Source organism: Puma concolor, chromosome D3, assembly GCF_028749965.1.
Source record: "Puma concolor isolate L17-30 chromosome D3, mPumCon1.1.hap2, whole genome shotgun sequence".
In the NCBI taxonomy this organism is placed as follows: Eukaryota; Metazoa; Chordata; class Mammalia; order Carnivora; family Felidae; genus Puma; species Puma concolor.
The window spans coordinates 73,872,777-73,894,405 of record NC_141678.1 but is presented as its reverse complement, the minus strand read 5'-3'; the positions used below and the strand labels follow the sequence as shown (position 1 = coordinate 73,894,405).

At 40.1% G+C, this 21,629-nt stretch overlaps 1 protein-coding gene across 1 annotated transcript in view; it reads right to left on the bottom strand.

The window, feature by feature from the left end:
• Nucleotides 1-5,382: 5,382 nt before the first annotated feature.
• LOC147575632 (uncharacterized) overlaps nt 5,383-21,629 on the bottom strand; it is a 46,863-nt gene continuing 30,616 nt past the window's right edge. Inside the window, exons 2-10 of the mRNA XM_086683020.1 lie at nt 19,123-19,230; nt 17,722-17,952; nt 17,019-17,225; nt 13,698-13,928; nt 12,590-12,743; nt 10,628-10,737; nt 9,742-9,855; nt 8,148-8,294; nt 5,383-7,279 (exon numbers count right to left, since the gene is read on the bottom strand). Of these exons, the coding sequence (XP_086539146.1) occupies nt 7,145-7,279; nt 8,148-8,294; nt 9,742-9,855; nt 10,628-10,737; nt 12,590-12,743; nt 13,698-13,928; nt 17,019-17,225; nt 17,722-17,952; nt 19,123-19,206 (1,413 nt within the window). The 5' untranslated portion in view covers nt 19,207-19,230 and the 3' untranslated portion in view covers nt 5,383-7,144. The remainder of the gene's footprint in view (nt 7,280-8,147; nt 8,295-9,741; nt 9,856-10,627; nt 10,738-12,589; nt 12,744-13,697; nt 13,929-17,018; nt 17,226-17,721; nt 17,953-19,122; nt 19,231-21,629) is intronic.

Genomic DNA, 21,629 nt, shown 5'->3' with positions numbered 1-21,629 from the left:
ATTCAGGAAGCTGGCAACCTGGGAAGATGGCCGACTAATGTCTGAAGACCATCTCCAAAGTCCCAGACCAAGCAGGAACTTTTTAAGGGGGAGGCACGGGGAAGTGGTGAAGGTCAATGTGCAGGGTAAGCATTTGATCTCAAGCACGCTTACAGATATCAGGGATGGCTATTTTCTACTGCGGTCACGTCTGATCTTCTGGGAACACCTGGTTCCTTGCTTCCCCAGGATCAGTGTTTGGTTGAAACCTCAAAGAGGCTACAAGTAGTAGAAACTATAAGCTAACAGGCACAGGTTAATGAGTTAGAGATATTCAGCCCTTAGGCTGCTTGGAACACAGTTACATCCAGACAACTATGTAGAGCTGAAAAAGCAGGGACAACCTCAGCCATCAAAGGCCACCACGAGAGTCACTCTATGTACATGTCATGGCTGTCCACACCGAATCAAGGAGGTGATACATAAAAGCCAATGGCTAATCTGAAGAGAAATGAAAGAAAAAATTAAGAAGCATAAAAATTAAGGAAAGGAGCCACAATACGAATGAGTTTCACAAAATATAAAGCTGAGCAAAAGAAGTCAGGTACAAAAAGGCACATATAGTATGATTCCATTTACGTAAAGTTCAAAAATAGGCACAAATATCTATCATATTGGGGGCAGCAACTGAAGTTGCCGTCACTAGAGCACTTGATTGAGCTGCTGTTGGATGGGCATGTCCAGTTTGCAGAAATCCGTCAAGCTGTATACTTAGGATGTGTACAGTTTTCTCCATGTATGCTACATTTCAGGAAGTTAAAAGTTAAAAACCTAAGGGGTGGTAGCAAAAAATATAGGCTGAAGTAGACCATGGCTGATTAGAAAAGTATCCCACCCAAAATCAAATACTTTAGGGAGCACATTCAAGGTATCTCATCGGAAGAAAGACCTCTGCTCCAGCCCTTGATCAAGTCAGGAAATTTAAATTTTTTTTAAATGTTCACTTATTTCTGAGAGAGAGAGGAGGAGAGGGGCAGGCAAAGGGAGACAGAAGATCTGAAACGGGCTCCATGCTGACAGCAGTGAGCCCCAAATAGGGCTCAAATTCAAGAACCATGAGATCATGACCTGAGCTGAAGTCCGATGCTTAGCCGACTGAGCCACCCACATGCCCCAAGTCAGGAAATTTTAAAACAAACACTAGACTCATACTTTTCCCTTTTGTGTGTTCCTGCTTCTCTCTGTCCTGTGGCTGTCTGTATAAGAATTTTTTCCCTCACCCAGGCCAGGTGGGAGATCTATACTATAAACCTGGAAGCCCATCTCCAATTGCTTATTTTATAAGATAGAAGAACAGCTCATCCTGGCTAACAGTAATTTTTTTGTCTCAGCTTTTACTGTCTATAACTCCTTATGCGCAGAGACAAATAGTCTACAAGGATAATATCATCTGAACAGTGCTAAAACTCCACAATACTAGTAACCATTCTATTTTTCATTTAATTTATTCCTTATGGTACTAACACCTACAACACTCTGCATCCTTAATACCAAAACAAAAACAAATTTAAAACTCTGCCTCTTAGGGGCGCCTGGGTGGCGCAGTCGGTTAAGCGTCCGACTTCAACCAGGTCACGATCTCGCGGTCTGTGAGTTCGAGCCCCGCATCAGGCTCTGGGCTGATGGCTCAGAGCCTGGAGCCTGTTTCACATTCTGTGTCTCCCTCTCTCTCTGCCCCTCCCCCGTTCATGCTCTGTCTCTCTCTGTCCCAAAAATAAATAAACGTTGAAAAAAAAATTAAAAAAAAAAAAAAAAAAAACTCTGCCTCTTAGCTGCTCAGTTTCCCAAAAAGAGGGACAAAAACAAAATAAAATAGCGGTGGTTACTAATCGCTTTCTATTTTTGGGGGGGGGGGGGATCATTTAGATTTTTTAAATCTTGTCGTTGTCCTGACATCCAAAGTGGGCTTTTGGATGTGTGCTAATTCCCTGTCTGACATTGTGTGAGTCCAGGGCCCCCTCACTACTGCCAGTCTGGTACGATACCATTTCGCCTGCACACCACAGTTCACTTCTTTTCAGTTGGAGCTACTCCGCCCTCTGAACCAAGGAAAAGTCTGGATACATCAGGCTAAAATAATAATGATGGATTTATTGCAGCAGGATGAAGTTGGGCATTACTGAACCAAGATAAGAGATCTGAAAGACACCTGTCGAGGCCATTTGGGGTTTCTTGTCAATATTATCAAAAAAAAAAAAAAAAAAAAAAAAAAAACAGATCAAAACAGTCTTATCTGGATGTTTAAACTTCAAAGACTAGAATGAAGCCTCACACCCCACCCCCCCAAAAGCAGGGGCAAAGAAATTTTATGAGAGTCTTGAAAAATCTGAGAACAAATGACTAAGGTTAAGATCCTGGAATGGGAATCACCAAGGGGGTTGTATTTTGCCTTCTCTGGAAATAACAGAACTAAGATAGATTTGCTTCTCTAACTTTTTTCATATCTGTTACTATGGACTTCTGAGTATAATCTGAATGAGTAGACATTCTTTGAATCCTCATGATAAGGGCTGACTTCAGGGAAGGGTTCAGAAGGGAAGAGAAGTACATAACTGAATAAGAAACACATAAATTACTAATTTTCAATATCTTACCACAGTGCTAAGCACATAGTAAAGGCACATTTTTTTAAAATAAGCAAGAATCTCATAAAAATGAGCATTAAGTAATATTTTATTATTCCACCTACAGGAGGCACCTAGAATAGACAAATTCTTATAGACTGATAATAGAGGTTACTGGAGCTGGAGGGAGAGAGGAAGGAGGAGTTAGTATTTTTTAATTTTTTAAAATGTTTTTTTATTTGAGAGAGAGAGACAGAGTGTGAGCAGGGGAGGGGCAGAGAGCAAGGAATCAGAGAATCTCAAGCAGATTCCACACTGTCAGCACAGAGCCCCGACGCAGGGCTCAGGCTCACCAACCACGAAATCATAAGCTGAAGTTAGACGCCTAACCGACTGAGCCACCCAGGCGCCCCGAGTTAGTATTTAATGGGGACAGTTGCTGTTTGGGATGATGACGAAGTTCTGGAGATGGTAATAATGGGTGCGTAACAATGTGAATGTACTTAATGCCATTGAATTTTACACTTAAAAGTGGCTAAATGGTAAATTTTACCTTTTGTATATTCTATCACAATTTTAAAAATTTTTAATAAAAATTTAAAATAGAACACAAGCAGTGAGCATTTGGCTAGATAAGGATAGTGACCTGTAATCTCAGGAGGCTCTGACCACCTCCTTGATGGAAGTAGCTGGAAGTTGGGCATCTGGTGGGTGGGAGGGAGGCCCACATAGGAGAAGTTCTGTCATCAGGGGCTGCCTATATGTGGATAATAGAAGCTGCCTCTCCCGCTTGTAGATGGTGTAATATTTTCTACTATAGTTCTGCTTCATGTCGAGGAATCCTTCATACATTTGAGGATAGTAACCAAAACATAAAAAATAAAAAAACACTACACCGGATGAAGGGTAGGGGGCTCAAAAGTTCTGGACTTCGTTGCAGTGTGGGTGAAGTACCCTTCTCAGGACTTAGTTTCCATCTCTGCAAACTAAAGTAATGAGACCAAATGATACATGGCCTCTACCAGATTTATGATTTTTCCCCAAACAGTTCCAACATAAATACAATGAAGAATACAGGTGCCCACCTCCTTAGCCATCCCTGTTCTTTTCTGAACTTTCAAGTGTCTTCCTCTTCTTTTCAAAGGAAGAGTGATCCAAAATGAACATACCAGTTTCATAAAACTATCATGAGTGCAGACTATGTAGGAGATACCACTTGTAACTTCTAATTATAGCACAAAATCACCGTGGCTTTTATTCTGAGGCTTTCTTTTTTAGTTTTTTTTTAATTCCAGTATAGTTACCTACAGTGTTATATTAGTGTTCCGTGTACAGTATAGTGATTCAACAATTCCATCACCCAGTGCTCGTCACAAGTGCCCTCCTTAATCCCCATCACCTATTTACTTTTTTACATCATACACAAAAGTAAATTCAAAATAGACTAAAGACCTAAATGTGAGACCTGAAACCATACAAATCCTAGAAGAGAGCTCAAGCAGTAATGTTTCTGACATCAGCCATAGCAACGTTTTCCCTCTGGAGGCAAGGGAAATAAAAGCAAAGACAAACTATTGGGACTACATCAAAATAAAAAGCTTCTGCACAGAGAAGGAAACAATCAACAGAACTAAAAGGCAACCTACTGAATGGGAGAAGGTATTTGCAAATGACCTATTCGATAAAGGGTTAGTATCCAAACTATGTAAAGATCTCTTTTAGTTTTCTACTTTTTTTTAAATTTAATTATTTGTTTTGAGAGCGAGAGTGCACGTGTGTGCATATGAGCAGAGGAGGGGTAGAGAGAAGGGAGAAATGGAATCCCAAGCAGGTGCTGTGCTGTCAGTGCAGAGCTGGTAGAGTCCCTCCAGGAGTGAGATCAAGACGTGAGCCGAAATCAAGAGTCAGACGCTTAACCAAATGAGCCACTCAGGTGCCCCTTTTATAGTTTTTTAAAGCAATGATATTATACTGCCGAATCATTTTCAACCATTGAGAAAATAGACTCATTGGGAATCAAGTTGTATAGTAACATTTAACCATTTTCCTTTTCCTTAATCAGTTGGGTGATAAAAAGCAGCCTGATTGCTTTTCAATAGGGAAGGTGTGAGAGTATGAACAAAGAAACTTTTTATAACTACCTTTCACTATTTAGAAGCAATAAGGAACATTTGGGGTTGTTTACCTAACCTGTAGTTCCTCTATTCAAAATAATTCATTCTATTCAGTTATTCAAAGTGCTGTTAAAAAGAAAGTTCTTTTGAAAGATTTTTTAAAACAGCTAAGAACAAGTCATACCATTTCAAATGAACCTACTGTGTCTATAATAGACTATATATATAAAATAGTTAAAGGTGAGTTTGGTTTTAAAAGAAGTATTCAAAGGTCTGGGGTTTGCCTGAATGATGCCAAATAATCAGTCTGATCTAGCAATTCACTCTTTAATCTACTGATTTGATAATAAAGTTGATATACCAAAAAGCCTAAAAGCACTTGAGTGTAAATGGATTAAGTTACCCTAGGGAATAACTATATATAGTTATTAGGGATTATATATATATATATATATATATATATATATATATATTTATATATATATATAAATATATATCCCTATATATATAATTAGGGATTATAACTATATATAGTTATATAGGGATTATATACCCTAGGTATAACTAGAAATCAGCATCCCAAGGAGGGATGAAGGACTGAAATGAGAGCAACAAAATCGAAGAACACATCCCCCCATAAAATAACATACCAACAATATTCCAACTGAATTGTCTCATTACATTATCTTTATTTTTAAGATTTTTCTTTTTTAAATACATAGTGGACTAGATTCCTAAGTCATATTTCAAGGATGCATACAGGGAATCCAAAAATGCTTCAAATACATAAATCCATAAAGAACAGATTTCATTCAAAATTACAATGACAAAAGAATACACAAAGACGCATAAAATCTTTATTAAATAATACTTCCTGACATAGGAAAATGGATTATGAGCTGGTTTATAGTATATAAAAAAAGTTCCTAAAGTAAAACAAAATTTGCAGATAAAATCTGTCTACACACATTGCTGTTTACCTTTCTGACTATTTCCTCTCTATCTGGACATCCTTCTTCCATATACCTAATGCCTGGTGCTGTTCCCTGAATCTTCTCAACCATGTTCCTCCACCTGGCTGGAGACCCATTCTCTATAAAGTCTTTTCAAGACAACATCGCCATCACAAACCTCCCATTGTTACCACGCTTTGATCTTGGCTGGATCACCCAGTAAAGCGCAATAAGGTAATACACAGTAGTTCTAAGCGATAACAGGCCTTTTGTTATCTGATTAGGTACTTTATGTAGATGGCTACTTCCTCATGCTAAAAGTGAGCCATTTCTGATTCTCACTGAATTCTGTACTTGTAGTCAACAGAACTAGCAATCCAGACAGACAGAAAGATAGAGAAATAGAAACAGAGACAAAGAGAGAAAGGAACATATATATTCTTTTTAGTCTGGGAACAAATATCTTAAAATATCTAAAAATCCCATTAGGTATCAAGGGAATATTTGAAGGTGGGTGATGGTCAAAAGCATTAAAAATCAGCTATATTGACTTGAGAATTTTATATAGGGTAGCCCAGAACTAATGGCTGTACCCAAGCACAATGCAGGGACTAAATACCTGCTAAAATAAATTGTAAACAAAAACCAGCACAGGTTAGATCTGAACAAATTCTTTTCCACTTAAGACAATGACCCCCAACTTAGAGACCACCAGCTTCCAAGTGATGACAAATGGTTCTTGAATCCACACACATAGCCAGCATGGCCGATGGACTAAATAAACCACATGCTTCTCAAATATAGGGATGACTACTCCTCAGATGTAAATAGTTGATGATGTGATTAATGAAATCCAATATATTCAAAGAAGGTACTGAACTCATTATTACTTTATCACTGAATATTTTCTTGGCTAATATGCAGTAAGTATACAACCAAATGAGTGAGCCCTTGAAAATTTTGCCATTATAAAAAGTATCTTCAAACCAACAGAAGGGTTAGGAATCACCAGCGTTGGGCTCTATACAGAACTCTCCAGACAAAGTTTGAGGTACCTGGGTTCCAGCACCTCAATATATACATACACAGGCTGACTTCCTTTCACAGTGATGAATGACAAAAATACATGCAGTGTAGTAAGATTTACTGATAGGCATAAAAAAATGGATTTTCATTTAGAGTAATAAAATTTAAGTAACACAAGGAAAATAAATAAATATATACACACATACAAAAATCCATAAAAAAAATAGATTAATTTAGGATCTTCTCCATAGATCTGCCAATCTATGCAGATTGCACCCTTAGCATACACAGCCTATAATCACTAAGCTAAATTAGCCCACAGGGCTGTTTTGCACCTGCTTTCCCATTTCTACTCTGTACAGAGCTCTAGGTTCATTAGCAAAGTGGTCCTTTAAAAACAACAATAACAAATGAAGAAGGAAGGATAGACATGAACTCATCAGCAAATCTAAGGCAGGTTGATTGCCTGGTCCTCCTCAAATTTGGGGATCTTCTTAAACTCACTTTGCTTCTTGAAAAAAAGCTGGGCCAGGATGTGGTCTGCTGTGGCCTGGAGATAATCGTCCATGTCAAGGGTTTGCAACTGGCAGTGGAAACCAAAACAAGATGCATCAGCGCCAAAGTACTAAGATTCCTACAAACATCTTACAGCCATCAAGGCACTTGCAAGACAGCAGGATACTTGGCTTTGTAACTTTCCACAGCTATGAATTCCTGTGAATGGTCATCTGTATGCCTGTCTTCCCTTGGCATGGGGAGCTCACCTTTTCAATTCTGAGAAAACGGAAAGTGTGACTGATGGTGGAGGTGCTGAGGCATCGCCTTTGGAAGGGCTGTCTGTCCTACTAAAAGGTAGTTCCCTTTGATGAGGGAAGACCTTGTCTTCCTGTGAGCAAGGACTGGTAACAGAAGGGCTTCTCAGAGCTCCAGCAGCACATGACAGAGAACTTTGCTGCCTAATAAGTGGTCCTCGTGCTCTACAGCCAGACACAGGCTCTCTCCACTGGATTGATAATCTCTGCCTATCTGGCCTGGCTGTCCAGTCAGCTGGGTCTGACGACCTGTCCTTGTTCCCTCTTTCATTCTCTTTCCTCTCTTTCACTACCTCTCTTTTTCAGTCAGCCTCTCTTGATTTGTTCCTCTATGTTTGTCTCACTGTGTGTTTCTGTCTCTCTCTGTATCTATGTGTGTTTTTTTCTAAATTGGTTCAGAGCATGGGAATTAGGAGAAAATTCTAGAATCGTAGAATTATTAGAAATACTAGATCCCTTTATAAACAAATGAGATTATTTGATTCTCCTTCTCTTGACACACAGATTCTACCAGTTCATTCATTCATTCATTCAGCTCACATTTACTGAGGCTCCCCTGTGGTCCAGACACTGTGTTAAGCAGGATATTCTGCACATCATTGGCACTCAGCAATCTCTCTTAAACTGCCTTAAACTCACCTGGTCTCCAGTGCTGAAGGCAAGAATAAGAAGCAAATCCTCATCACATGCGCTCTTAATGTAATGCTGAGTTCCCATGGGGAAAAATACCACATCTCCAATGTGAACATTAAACTCTGTGATACCCTGAGTGTTAATAACGCCAACCTAAAGAGAAGGGAAAAAACGGGGTTGAAGTTAAGCAAATAAAATCAAATATTCATAAAGGAGAAGAATTAATAATGAAGAACAGATGAATAAAAATACTACTTAGTGAGGGTAAATGGCAGAAAATGGAGGCCATCTCTCACATAAAATCTGTTTCTGAGACAGTCCCACAGAAGTCAAAAGATATTCTATTGTAGTAAATGTTCCTCAACATGCATTAGTGAGTTCAATACTGTGGAACATCATGCAAAAAGAGCACCGGTCACTATGTTCTAATTAAAGGTTATAAATTACTTTCTCTAATTAGGCAGAGGATTTACATTTCAGGGTTCTACTGCCCCCCTCATGCCCTTCTTCCTCCCTGGTTGGGAAAACTCATCCTTCTGGGAGAGCAGCAGCCTAACAATCTTCCTTAAAAGAGACACTAAAGGAGCACACAGGGGTGCCTGGGTGGCCCAGCTGGTTAAGTGTCTGACTTCAGCTCAGGTCATGATCTCAAGGTCCATGAGTTTGAGCCCCACATCAGGCTCTGTGCTGACAGCTCAGAGCCTGGAGCCTGGCTTCAGAGTCTGAGTCTCCCTCTCTCTCTGCCCCTCCCCTGCTCGCTCTCTCTCTCTCTCTCATAAATAAAGATTAAAAAAAAAAAAGATTTGATTTAAAGGAGCACACAAATGCACACCTGTGAGCGTATAACAACACCAAAAATAAAATCTGATCCTTGAAATACAATTTGTGAGAGATTACAACGCCCATTTCCAGTTTATTAAAACCTTCACCTCTAAAAACATAGAACTTTTGCTATGGATTAAATAATAAGTGTGTTTCACTCTGGTTTGGTTCTTTCTGTCAGGATTGAGACAGGTACAAGCCAGAAGCCCACCCGATTCACGTAAGCTGGCATAGAAGCCCTGCCATTAAGTCCCTACTGTAACACACTACTCACTTATGGTAACCATGTGATTGATCATCCAAACCAAGACTCTCTGAAGAGTCAGCAGTCTCACCAAGATAAGTGTACATCAGAAGGATCTTGCATAAACAAAGTTACATGGCCGTCCTAGTGACACTCCACACACCTCCCCAGCCATCACCACTCACATTACACTGAGAGGCAAACAGCTCTTTTGTATTCCCCAAAGGGCAGCACGTTAAACCTTGCATTACCTAAAAATGCAAAACTCTGAGAATGTAAAATGTTCCAGACCCTTCGCCATAAGTAATAACCTCTGTATCACTTCTGAATGTTCTTAGTCTCTTCTCACACCAATGTCAAAGTTGGAAGCTAGCTAGTAGGACCTGCATGGTATCTTCTGAGGAAACTGTGCCCAGAAAGCTGCTAGCACCAAGTCTTTCAATGTTACCAACAACTGAAACAAAGAAAAACCTCGTGTTTCCTTCTTTCTGAACTCAAAAGGAAAGTTCGAAAAAGTGTTCGCAGTGAAATTACCTTAGCACATCCACTTATTACATATCCCATTTCATTTGCATTAAAATGAAAATGTGGCTGTCGTAATCCATTGTTATAAATTCTGAGTGTACTCAAAGTGAGGGCATTTTGATGCTTGAAAAAGAAAAAAAGAATTAAATCCAGTTATTCAGCAAATATCCTACTCAGCAACTTAACCATTCACATAATCATAACTAATCTTAAATGCAGCCCTCACTCTGAACACGGGATTTTTTATGTCCTTTACATTTATTTTGTCACAATCTCATAAGGTTGGTAGTATTATCCCCCACCTTTTTTGTAGGAGACAAAAGTGAAATGTAGATTAGCTGTGATTTACTTAGGGTCAGCAGTGGTGGGACTGGATTAGAATCAGGGAACTTGTGGGTCACTATGCAAGGCAGTGGGTTGAGCATTTAAAAACAAATCAAAGAGAAATCTCACAAGCATCCAGTCCTTTGATTAATGTAACCATCCATGCCGAGAAGTTAAGCTCCCAAATCCACATTGAGGCCTCAATTAATAGTTTCCATTAATCAAATCAGCCAATGTTTGACTAGATGTTTCTTCTTCCTTTTTTCCAAGAGAAGGCTGAATCCAATCTAAATTTCATATTTAATCCATCATCAAAAATTTTTTTTCTCAGGGCCCCTGGGTCGCTCAGTATGTTAAGTGTCTGATTCTTGATTTGTGCTCAGGTCATGATCTCACTGTTCATGGCACTGAGCCTCGTGTTGGGGCTCACTGAGAGCACAGGGCCTGCTTGGTATTCTCTCTCTCTCTTTCTCTCTGTCCTTCCCTGGCTTGTATATTCTTGTTCTCTCGTGTTCTCTCTCTCTCTCAAAAATAAATAAATAAACATTTAAAAAAATTTTTTCTCAATTACCTGATTCAGGAATTCACTAAAAATTTGTTCGTGGCTGCTTAGTTCACTTGCATTTTTCCAGTATTGTGCCAGTTGTATTATTCCTCCTGGAAATCTATATTGTTTTGAGCCTGAGTCAGAGGAAGTTGAAAAAACAAAGATAAAATACTTCAAAATGGTACTACAGAAGGAGAGTCAAATGTAGTCCCACTAAGGTACTTAAGCTCTTCTACAGTCACAGAAAACATGGTAGGAATTGTTACCATCAGACCCCATGTGCCCCTAAGATACTGATCTGATACATACCTAATACATCAGATACTATCCTACCTTCCAAGCTCTCCTGAAATTTTGAACAGACTTTTCTTTTTTTTTTTTTTTAATTTTTTTTTTTTTCAACGTTTATTTATTTTTGGGACAGAGAGAGACAGAGCATGAACGGGGGAGGGGCAGAGAGAGAGGGAGGCACAGAATCGGAAACAGGCTCCAGGCTCTGAGCCATCAGCCCAGAGCCCGATGCGGGGCTCGAACTCACAGACCGCGAGATCGTGACCTGGCTGAAGTCGGACGCTTAACCGACTGCGCCACCCAGGCGCCCCTTGAACAGACTTTTCAACTCAGGGGACCTTGCTAAAGAACTCGACAGTCATCCTACATATCAATTTCTATCTCGCCCTCTAGGTCCCATCAGCCCTACCTCTTTAAATTCTCTTGCTTCATAACAATTATCTCCTCAAAACTGTCACAGTGTGGGCCACCATCTTCCCTCACCTGAGGGACATCAAGAGCCTCTTGACTCATCTCCCTGCCTCTTATCTGGTCCCTTCCAATCTATTCTCCACAATTCAGCTAGACTGACCATCACTTCAAAAAGCCAACACTAACTCAAAAAGATATCTGTATCCCCATATTCACCACAGTATTATTTACAATAGCCAAGATATGGAAACAACCTAAGAGTCCATCAATGGATGAATAGATAAAAGAAGATGTGGTACATATATACAATGGAATATTATTTAGCCATAAAAAAGAATGAGATCTTGCCATTTGGGACAACATGGATGAACCCTGAGGCCATCATGTCAAGGAAAATAAGTCAGACAGAGAAAGACAAATACCATATGATCTCATTTATAGGTGGACTCTAAAAACAAAAAAACAAGCTCATAGATAAAGAGAACAGATTGGTGGTTGCCAGAGGCAGGAACTAAGGTGCCTGCAAAATGGGTGAAAGGAGTCAAAAGGTACAAACTTCTAATCGTAAAATAAATAAGTCATGAGGATGTTATATACAGTATGGCAACTATAATTAATAATACTATGTTATATATTGGAAAGTTCCTAAGATCTTAAAAGTTCTCATTGCAATAAAAAGAATTCTGTAACTATGTATGGTGACTGAGGTTGACTAGATTCATGTAGTGATCATTTCTCAATGATACCGAATCATTATGTGGAACACCTGAAACTAATATCATGTTTTATGTCAATTAACTTCAATGAAATAAACAAAATAATTTTAAAAACTAAATACAAGGGTTGCCTGGGGTGGCTCAGTCAGTTGAGCATCCGAGTTTTGATCTCAATGAAATAAAAATAAAAAATAAATACAAAACCTAATTGTGCCACTCTCCTATTTAAAATCTCTAATTCCTCCTCTTTTCTACCAAGATAAAGTATAGACTCATTGTTGTGGTTTCTAAAACCTGCATTCTTAGACCCCTTCCTCTCTTGTCAGCCTCTTCTCCCGAGACACCTCCAGCCCCAACATACACCCCTCACACTTCGAAGTCTTGTGTGACATTCTCTTTTGCTTCCAATCCTTTTCTCTCATTTCCTACTCTGTAGAGAAATGTGTTTTTTCAAACTCCTCTTGACTGTGACCAAGTGTAAAATAAAAGCATGCTATATCCAATACACCTATATAATCACATATATAAACCGTTAACTGAAAAGGCTTCACAAAATAACATACTATACCTTTAAGGTCATAAAAATATCTCCACACAAGACTATCTGGAGACTGGACATAACTAGGATTTATAACCAGTTCTGCCAAGTTGGGAGGAAGGTTGACCCCCTGATCCTCTTTTTGCTTATGGAATGTTCTAATGAAATTAATTCCGCCTTCAGGCTGAAACACATAAAAAATCATGTAAGATATTGGTGAAACATTCTACAAATTTTAGTAATAGAAGGGTGGGTAGCCGAGGATAGGGTAGCATCAGCACAAGTGTGGTTTTCAGTGGCCCATGACCTCAATTCACCTAAGGCTTGTGATATTTATGAAAATCTTCTGAGTTTTCAAGGCACTTTGGCTTTAAATGTGTTGGTGTTTTGTTTTGTTTTGTTTTGTTTTGTTTTGTTTTGTTTTGTTTTGTGTGTGTGTTGGTGTTTTATAATCCTTATAACTCCTACAAAAATATACTCTGGTACTCATACTTACCAATACTCTCCTAATAACTCATTTTTTTCCACTTCTCCCTATAACATCAGATCCAGGATCTACTGTGAGATAAATCTCAAACCCTCACTAGACAGACTTCTAAATTTACCACAGAACCCCTTCCAGTTGCCACTCACAGGCCATCGCCAGTTCTTCTGATCACCCACTTGTATTGTCAGCATCTACATCTGGCCCTCTCCCTCTACACCCAGCAGGATGCACAGTCCCTCCATGATCATGTAACTATTTAGAGAGACCAAAAGTAGCTTCCCTTCAGGAAAACCACGGGCTTCTCTGCATTAGGTTAGGAAAACACAATTACATCATCCGTAGCCAACTTTTCCCTGGAGGAGCTTATAGCTTTTCAGGGATGTAAATTATAGTAACTTTTATTAATGCTATCAAAACTATTTGGCCAATTCAGTATAGTTTCCTACAGAAGTCCTTCATAAGGAAAGTAAAAGGTAACTCAACTTCAACACGTTTTATGTCTTTAGCAGGAACTCAAGTTATGCTCTTGAGTCTATTAGCCAACTCCTACCCTACTGACTGCCACCCTAGAAACACAAGTACTCCTGCTTTCTTTGTGCCTATGTAAGGCATACCCTCGTGCAGGGATTTGTTTCCAGCAGTGGTACAGACCTTAAGTGACCTGGAAGCAATGTCTTCAGGCATCGAAAAAAACACATCATCAACATCCAGGGTCTGAAGTTCATCATGTGTGGAAAAGAAGAGCAAGAAAAAGCAGTCTTCGTCCCCCACATTCTTTATCCAGTGCAGAGTATTCTGAGGGAAGAAGATCACTTGGCCAGCTGTAACATTGTACGTGGTAACTACACCACCATCGTCAACCACCCCAATCCACGCCGTCCCCTGAAACATAAACAGAAAGTACATGCAACACCACTTTAGAGGAAAGTCTCTCAAACTTTTTTCATTACCTCTCTTATCAGATCACATTATACTTCTTTTACTAATCAATTACCACCCTATGACCCCATGAAATTTTAACACTACAGATGCAGTAAATCTGTAAACTGTACGTACATACTGCGTATGTGGTATACACATATTTGTGCTTTGTACATAAAAAGAGTAAGTTTTTTTTTACCTTCCAAGGACCAGCTTTTGCCCCCTTGGGGGTAATATCGCCCCCATTGAGAATTGGGAGTTCTAAGTTCATGCTTCAGAGTTTGAAAAGACTTCCAAGCACATGGATGTTCACAAGTGGTCACAGTGACATGCATGTACATTATGCATATGGATGCAAGTGAATTTTCTAGATAAAAGGTCTATATACAATTTTAACAATAATACTGATAGCAATAACACAGTGCTTTTACTGTGTGTCCGGATATTCTTCTCAGCACTTTATCTGGCTTACCTCCATTGTTCCTTGTATCAACCCTATAAAGCAAATACCATTATTATTCTCACTTTATAGATGAGAAACTGAATCTGGACAGAATGTACAATTTCCCCAAGGTTCCTCAGCCAGTCGATGGCAAAGCTGGGATTAAGACGTAAGCAGTCCAGCTCCAAAGTCTACACTTCTTTAAATTGTGGTAAGAACACTTAACGTGAGACCTACCCTCTTAAGTTTTTAAGTGCTCAATACAGTACTGTTACTGACAGGCACAATGTTGTAAAGAAGATCCCTAAAACTTAATTATCTAGCCAAGATATCTAGAAGAAGAGACTAGAGTGATAGTTGCCAGAGGCTGGGGGTGGGTGCAGAAGTCTACACTCTTAATCCATATGACACCATACTTCGATTCCACTTACACAAAATCCTTTTTCTCATTCTCTAATCATTTCCCCAGCATTATGTTGCCAAGTAAGTAGAGAAGGTAACATTATTTCTTCCAGAGTTTTACCAGAAACTCCTGGTCATTAAGGAAGCATCCACAAGCAGTCTTTACTGTGTCTGCACAGACATGTACAACATGTTCCAGACGGGTATTAAAGATGTGGGGGAAAGGTGAACCTCTAAAGAGCTCTTTCCAGGTCTACAGGTGGAGAATAGCAGAAGCGTGTATCTAGTCACATCACGGAACCAACTACTCCAGGCACAGAGACAGCACAGTGGCCGATGGGACACACACCGCAGGGCCATGCACACTGGCCACCCCGCTGCACAGCTCCTCTCAGGGCCACTCCTCCCAAGGTTTTTGTGAAAACACTCAGAAACAAAAGCAACTTCCATGGGTGGCTACACAGTAGAGGGACTTCCTTCATATCCTACTGACTGGTTCCTTACCATGTGAGTGATTGGTCCTACCATTTTCCTGGGACCTAAACAATATTCTAGCCCAAACTTATTTCCTATGGAGTTGAATTCTTTTTGTATTTTTGTAATTAAGATATAATTGACTTACATTTTATTAGTTTCAGGTACACAACATAAAGATTTGATACTTATAGATATTGTGAAATGATCACCACCAGGCTAGTTGTAACATCCATCACCCTCATTAGACTTTCATCTTATGATGGGAACTTTTAAGATCTACTCTCTAAGCAACTTCCAAATTTACAATACAGTGTTATTAACTACAGTCACCATACTATATATTACATCCCGTGATTTACTAATTTTATAACTGGAAGTTTGTACCTTTTGGCCACCTTCGAGCCCACAGGTAGAAGCTCAGATTATAAACTTTCTCTGGGCTTCCAGAACAGCAGCCCCAGACTGAGCTGGAGTCCAGGCCTGTTATTCACCAGAACATGTTCCACATTAATCTCCCTAGCTTGGGGTTTGTTTTTAAGGGTCCCCTTGCATCTATCTGCCTCTCCTTCCTCCTACCACTCTGCCACTACTCAGCCAAAGCCATGGAAACTAGCCTTTTGGAGACTGTTCTCTTTTACATATTTGGGATGTGTGGAAAAAAGACAAGGAGTCAGAAGACATGGATTTTGTCCCAGGCCAGCCAATAACTACAGTTTATCTTCAGAAAACTTAATCTATCTGAGCCTCTGTTCTCTCATAAGAAGTAAGAAGTGTTTGATCTCAGGGGCACCTGGGTGGCTCAGTCGGTTAAGCGTCCAACTTCGTCTCAGGTCATAATCTTGCAGTTCGTGGGTTCGAGCCCCACGTCAGGCTCTGTGCTGAGAGTTTGGAACCTGGAGCCTGCTTCAGATTCTGTGTCTCCCTCTCTCTGCCCCTCTGCCACTGACACTCTCTCTTTCTCAAAAATAAATAAACATTAAAAAATTTTTTTTCTTTTTAAAAGAAGTGTTTGGTCTCAGATGCAACTCTAATCTCTCTTTCTGTTATAAATTCTAAACCTGAATGAATTATCAAGTATAAAAAAGGAGTTTTATGAACAACGGAAATGTGTCCCGTAAGACTGTCTGATCTATTAAGAAGATCAGCAGGGCAGGACCAAACTCTGAAAGTGCCATGAGCACTTAGTCACTACAGTTTCCCCAGTGTTTGGAATACAGAATGCAACAATACACACGTTTCAGAATTCATGAATTATTTGCAATTCAAGGGAGAGCACACATTTTACCTCCAGCTCTATCTCACTTGACTTCCAGACAATTCTACAAAGTGTGAACCCACAAAAGGACATCCCATTGGCCTGATCTTAGGGACTCCAGGCTGAAAATCAGCAATCCGCTTTTTTCTTTAGAAGAAAGCTGCCGTCTCTTTGATCATTAGATCAGAGCTACCAGTTTTAGCTTTGGCTCAAAGGATGGAACAGTGATCTCATTTTAACAACAGCAGATGAAAAATGATTGGATACTGAAGAAAAGTTCAAAGTGATGCCAAGAATAATTACAACAAACAGGTTAATGCTTGAAGGCACTGCTAACTGATCTAACTGAACACACAGCCAAAGCCTGGATGCCGTCTGTCACGGAGTTAAGAAGGCTCTGCAACAACGAAAACAATAGCTTGAGGACACAGAGCTTAAATACTCGGGTGCAGCATGCCGGGCAAGCTGGTTGTACCTGTGCAAGATAGCCGTGTTCGTTAGCATTGAAGTGCCAGTGAGGGGCCCGGAGGCCATTGCTTTTTATCCTCAGGGTCCCCAGAGTCATGTGTGATCTCTGACTGTTCAAGCTGCTGCCAAAAGCCTCTTCTTCGATGCTGAGATAGTCTTTGACATCGTTCCTATACCGGGCCCACTGGATTGCACCACCGGGGAATTCAAACACCTGAAGAGGCACGAGCAAACAGCCATCAATCAACACAGAGGCCATCTCCCAAGGAACACAAGGCCTCTGTGGTGTACAGAGTAAGAGGGAGGCAAAACAGAAAAGGCAGTGGTGGTGAGGCAGATCCTGGAGCCCCAGAAGGGAAGAGGAAGAATGGGTCTGCAAGACTTGGGGGATGACAGCAGTGGCTTCCAGGGCTGTCAGTCTAGTCCCCGCGAGACATGAAAAGAACACCTGTCTTGACGAGAGAATCGAAGCTTCGCATGTGTCTATCTGCAGTTCTCCCCTCCCGCCCGACATAGAGCTGTATCTACCACAAAAATTCTCTGCCTCGAGCCCATCAACCCAACTCCTATGCTTCTTGCTGCCCACCTCCCCTCGGCTAGACGGCCCCCCACTGGTTCCTTCCAATGAGGAGGGCACAAAGCTTAGGAAACTCTGTTTTGAAATCCCCTTTACAATAGAGGATTCTTTTTCCTAAATGTATGATTCATACCTTGGACTTAGGTAAATGGTTAAGAAACTGGAATTTTGGATCCACAGCCTTTTGCACTATAGGAGTTGTTTGCAGAGGCCGGGCTTCGAGTCCTAAATGAACTTCTGAATGTGGCTGAGAGTTCTGAGTATAAACCAAGGAAAGTATCAGCACTCCTACTGCGGTGGTGATGGTACAGGCCAAGAGACATACCAGGAAAATGTTCATCAATGACCACTGCCTCTTCTTTTCCTAAGAGAAATTATGAAGCCATTATTCTCTACTCTTGATGCATTAAAAGTATTGCCTCCTTTCCTAATTTGGTTTATTTTTTTCTTTTATTTAAAAAATGCATGTGTGGAATAAATATACTCAGCAAAATAATGCGTTATAAACACACACACACACACACACACACACACACACACACACACGCACATCCCACATACCTTGCTGACACCAAATAAACAAGAAAAAAACTATACATATGAAAACCTGAGGCACAGAATAAATTCCTAGGAAAGCAAGTAGCCAGTTAAGTTTGTATATCAAATGTATTCCAGCACAGCCAATTAGTCCCTATTTACCAGGTTCTTCACCTGAAAATTAAAAATGTTATAAAGACTATTTTCTGTGAACTTTTTAGTTCCAGAATGTACATATGCATTTACATGTACGGGTAATAAGCATGAGAAAAGTAACATACTAGTAAACAGGTCTGAGAAGTCTCAGCCTCTTTGTCCCTCCCTCCCTCCTTCATTTAAATAGCTTCATTAAACCCCTTCCTTCAGTGTGTTACCAGTATGAGTTACTAACCCATCTACCAAGTCTGAGCACAATATTTCCATGCATTTCCATGTTACTACTTCCTGGTTTCACATCACAAATATATGCTAAAGCCAACAGTATCATTTCTGTGAGTTAAAATCCACATTACTGAAAGCTGTGAAGAGAACACATACCCTAACATTTGGATCAATTTGCCCTCACTCCTCTGACCACTACAATGGCATTCGTAGGTACCGATGGTCCCCTGTCCACTGTTCTCTGAATTCCTTCTTCTCTGAGCAGGCATATCTTTGATTACTAGCAACTCTGACATAGATGTGAGTACATCAACATTCTTAAATGATACACTTTACATAGCATAACCATGTATCAACATATCCAGTTTAACATTGTATCACGACATTATACTGCACCATAAACAACTCTTTATGGAGGCCTGGACCGTTACAGAGCTAATGCAGCTGTGAGCTAAGAGTTTATGAGAGAAAGCAAATCAAGAAATGCTCAGAGCAGGAGATGTAACCTTTCCAAAGAGGGTTACTTGAGGAAAGCTGGTCTAAAGAGGGATTCTTTCCTAAGGTCCACATAAAGGTTGGCGGTGAGCTAATCTCAGGATATAAATCTTCACTTTACCATTCTGAAGATGGTGTTCATCTTCCCCGCAGGCAAAGTATTCTGCATGGCATCTTCATGCACTTCAAATGCTGAGTTGTCCATTCACAGAAACAAGCAACCAATTCACTGAAAAAGAAAAAGGGGAAGAATGTAGCTCTAGCACATGGGGAGATCCCTGAGAGGTGAAGAATGGTAATTCTTAAGGAAGGGAGTCCTTATATACAGCTGAAAGGAAACGAAATAAGGAAGCTGTCTCTTAAACTATAATCTTGGTTAAAAAAAAAAAAAAAAAAAAAAACCCTAGAGAGAATTGCCAAATTAGAGTCCAATAAAACACTTCCATTGGTCCTCAACTCTTTGCCCACTGATGACACATACACACATAATGATAAATGACATTTATTTCCTTCTCTTGCTACGTGCCAGGCACTGTCCTAAGTGCTTCATACATACATTCTGCGATTTAGTTCTTATAGCAATTCTATCAGGTACCATGAGTCTTCCCATTTTGTGGATGAGGAAACTGAGGCATGGAGAGTGAGTGCAGTAACTGCCCAAAATCATATAGCTAATTTTAATGTCAGAGCAAAGCACCCTTGAAGATTTTTCATGACACTGGTTTTTGGCAGTTTCATGGTGGGTGCTTAGTCTAGTGCAATCTATTTCACCCAAATCAGTCCTGTCTCTAAATAGTGGGACTGATTTTTCCATGTGGTTTCTTGAAGAATTTTGTTACAGTTAAATCTTCATTTAAAATTCATTTGCATCATACTTCCTGGTGATGAGTGGTAGCCTGAATAATGCAAAAAACCACTCCTATAATCCACAAAGTAGTCCATCCTTCTTTCCTATCTTCCTATCTGTATTCTTTCAATAAACATGACTGCATGCCTACTATATTCCAGACTGTCTGCCACTCCTGTATAATGGCACGAGGCCTTGGAATAGCTCATAATCTAGCAGGAGAAATGGAAAGCAAACCATTACCAAAGACTGTGCTGTGTTATGCTAGAAGTATGCACAAGACTCTCCTGCAAGGAGAGAGAAGATAGTGATTGTGTCTGATATGGAACTCCTCTGAAGTCATAATTCTGAGCTGAGCCTTGGAGTCCCAACACGGCTTCAGCAGAAAGGCACAGTTAATTTCATTCTATTCCATATTTCTAGCTTGTCTATAAGCAGCTCTGCAACATTCCATATCGTAAAAATGTAAACCCTCTCTGGGCCAGGCAGCTCAGGATCCAACAAGGATGAGGGTTGTCATTATGCTCAAGTGATGGAGAGTTGACCCTGTGGCCTTCCTATCACAGCTCATCAAATGTAAGATGCAGCCCTGCATCATACTAATTTAGCCTCTTCCAGCCAAGACATGGAAACTGGCACTGATTTTGAAGCCATAAATTATTTAAAACAATTGTTTTAACTGTGGGGCCAGTAAGGTGATACCATCTTGTTTTCAGGGTACCATAAAACACAATGTTTTCTTGTTGGATTTTCCCTGTGCATTTGTTAGCTAGAATCCATTCCACACCTCAACATCTCTGAAAATGGGTTGTGTCTTGCAATGAGTGCTCTCTAAGACTCAGTGAAAGTTTGCCACTTTCCTTGGTCTTATCGACAAATGGTATACTACATGAAATCTTCAAAGCAAGTTTTACACGATTTTGTATTTTTCTGTTTTTCTTTCTTGGAAGTATGAAAACACAGTCCTCTGTCACCTCTGGGAGCTACACTTAGCATTTATTTAAATGGCAAGACAAGCAAATCATCCACCAAGCTATGTGAAAACTCACTTCAGCACTAAACCAGAAATGCTGCGGCCGGATGGGGTCCTTTTGATCTTTGCAGATAAGAAAACGGGGGGCCAGAGAGGCTAAGTATTTTTCCCAAAGTAACACAGTAAGTCACTGGCAGAGCCAAAACAAATGCCCAGCTCTCCCACTTTCAGCTGGAGATTTTCCTGTTTCTATTTGCTGCAAGGGAACATCATGCCTTTGATATATGTACACATAGTTCAAGGTGAATTGAAGCAAAACAGTGGAAAGCAGGAATAGTATCAAAATCATGCTAAGACATGTGAATGTCAACTGGGTGGTGCAGCCCAGAGACCCCTCAGTAGTGGGTATGCTAGCCATTCACACCACCCACAGAAGTGGGGTCATTTCTGCCAGACCAGAAATGCTTGGCAGCCCAGGAAGAAAGTAGGCAGAACTGCAAACTGAACCAGAGTCTGCAAATAGCAGCCAAATCACCAAGCAGTTCTACAAAGAGAAGAACATTAGTGACCCCACTTTTCCAACAGCCCATTTTTTGTAATACACCTAATCCCACGTGTAATAATCACTTGTAAACAAGTGCCATACTACTTATATGTGGTGGGCAAAGACAAACATGGGTCAATATCTCAAAACTGGAAATAACAATTAACAAAGACATGCCCCATACTTTTGTTTTGACTTCAAAATGATTAAGCTAGTGTGCCTCCAAACATAAACACCTGCAAATATCTCCTAAGGTTCACTTAT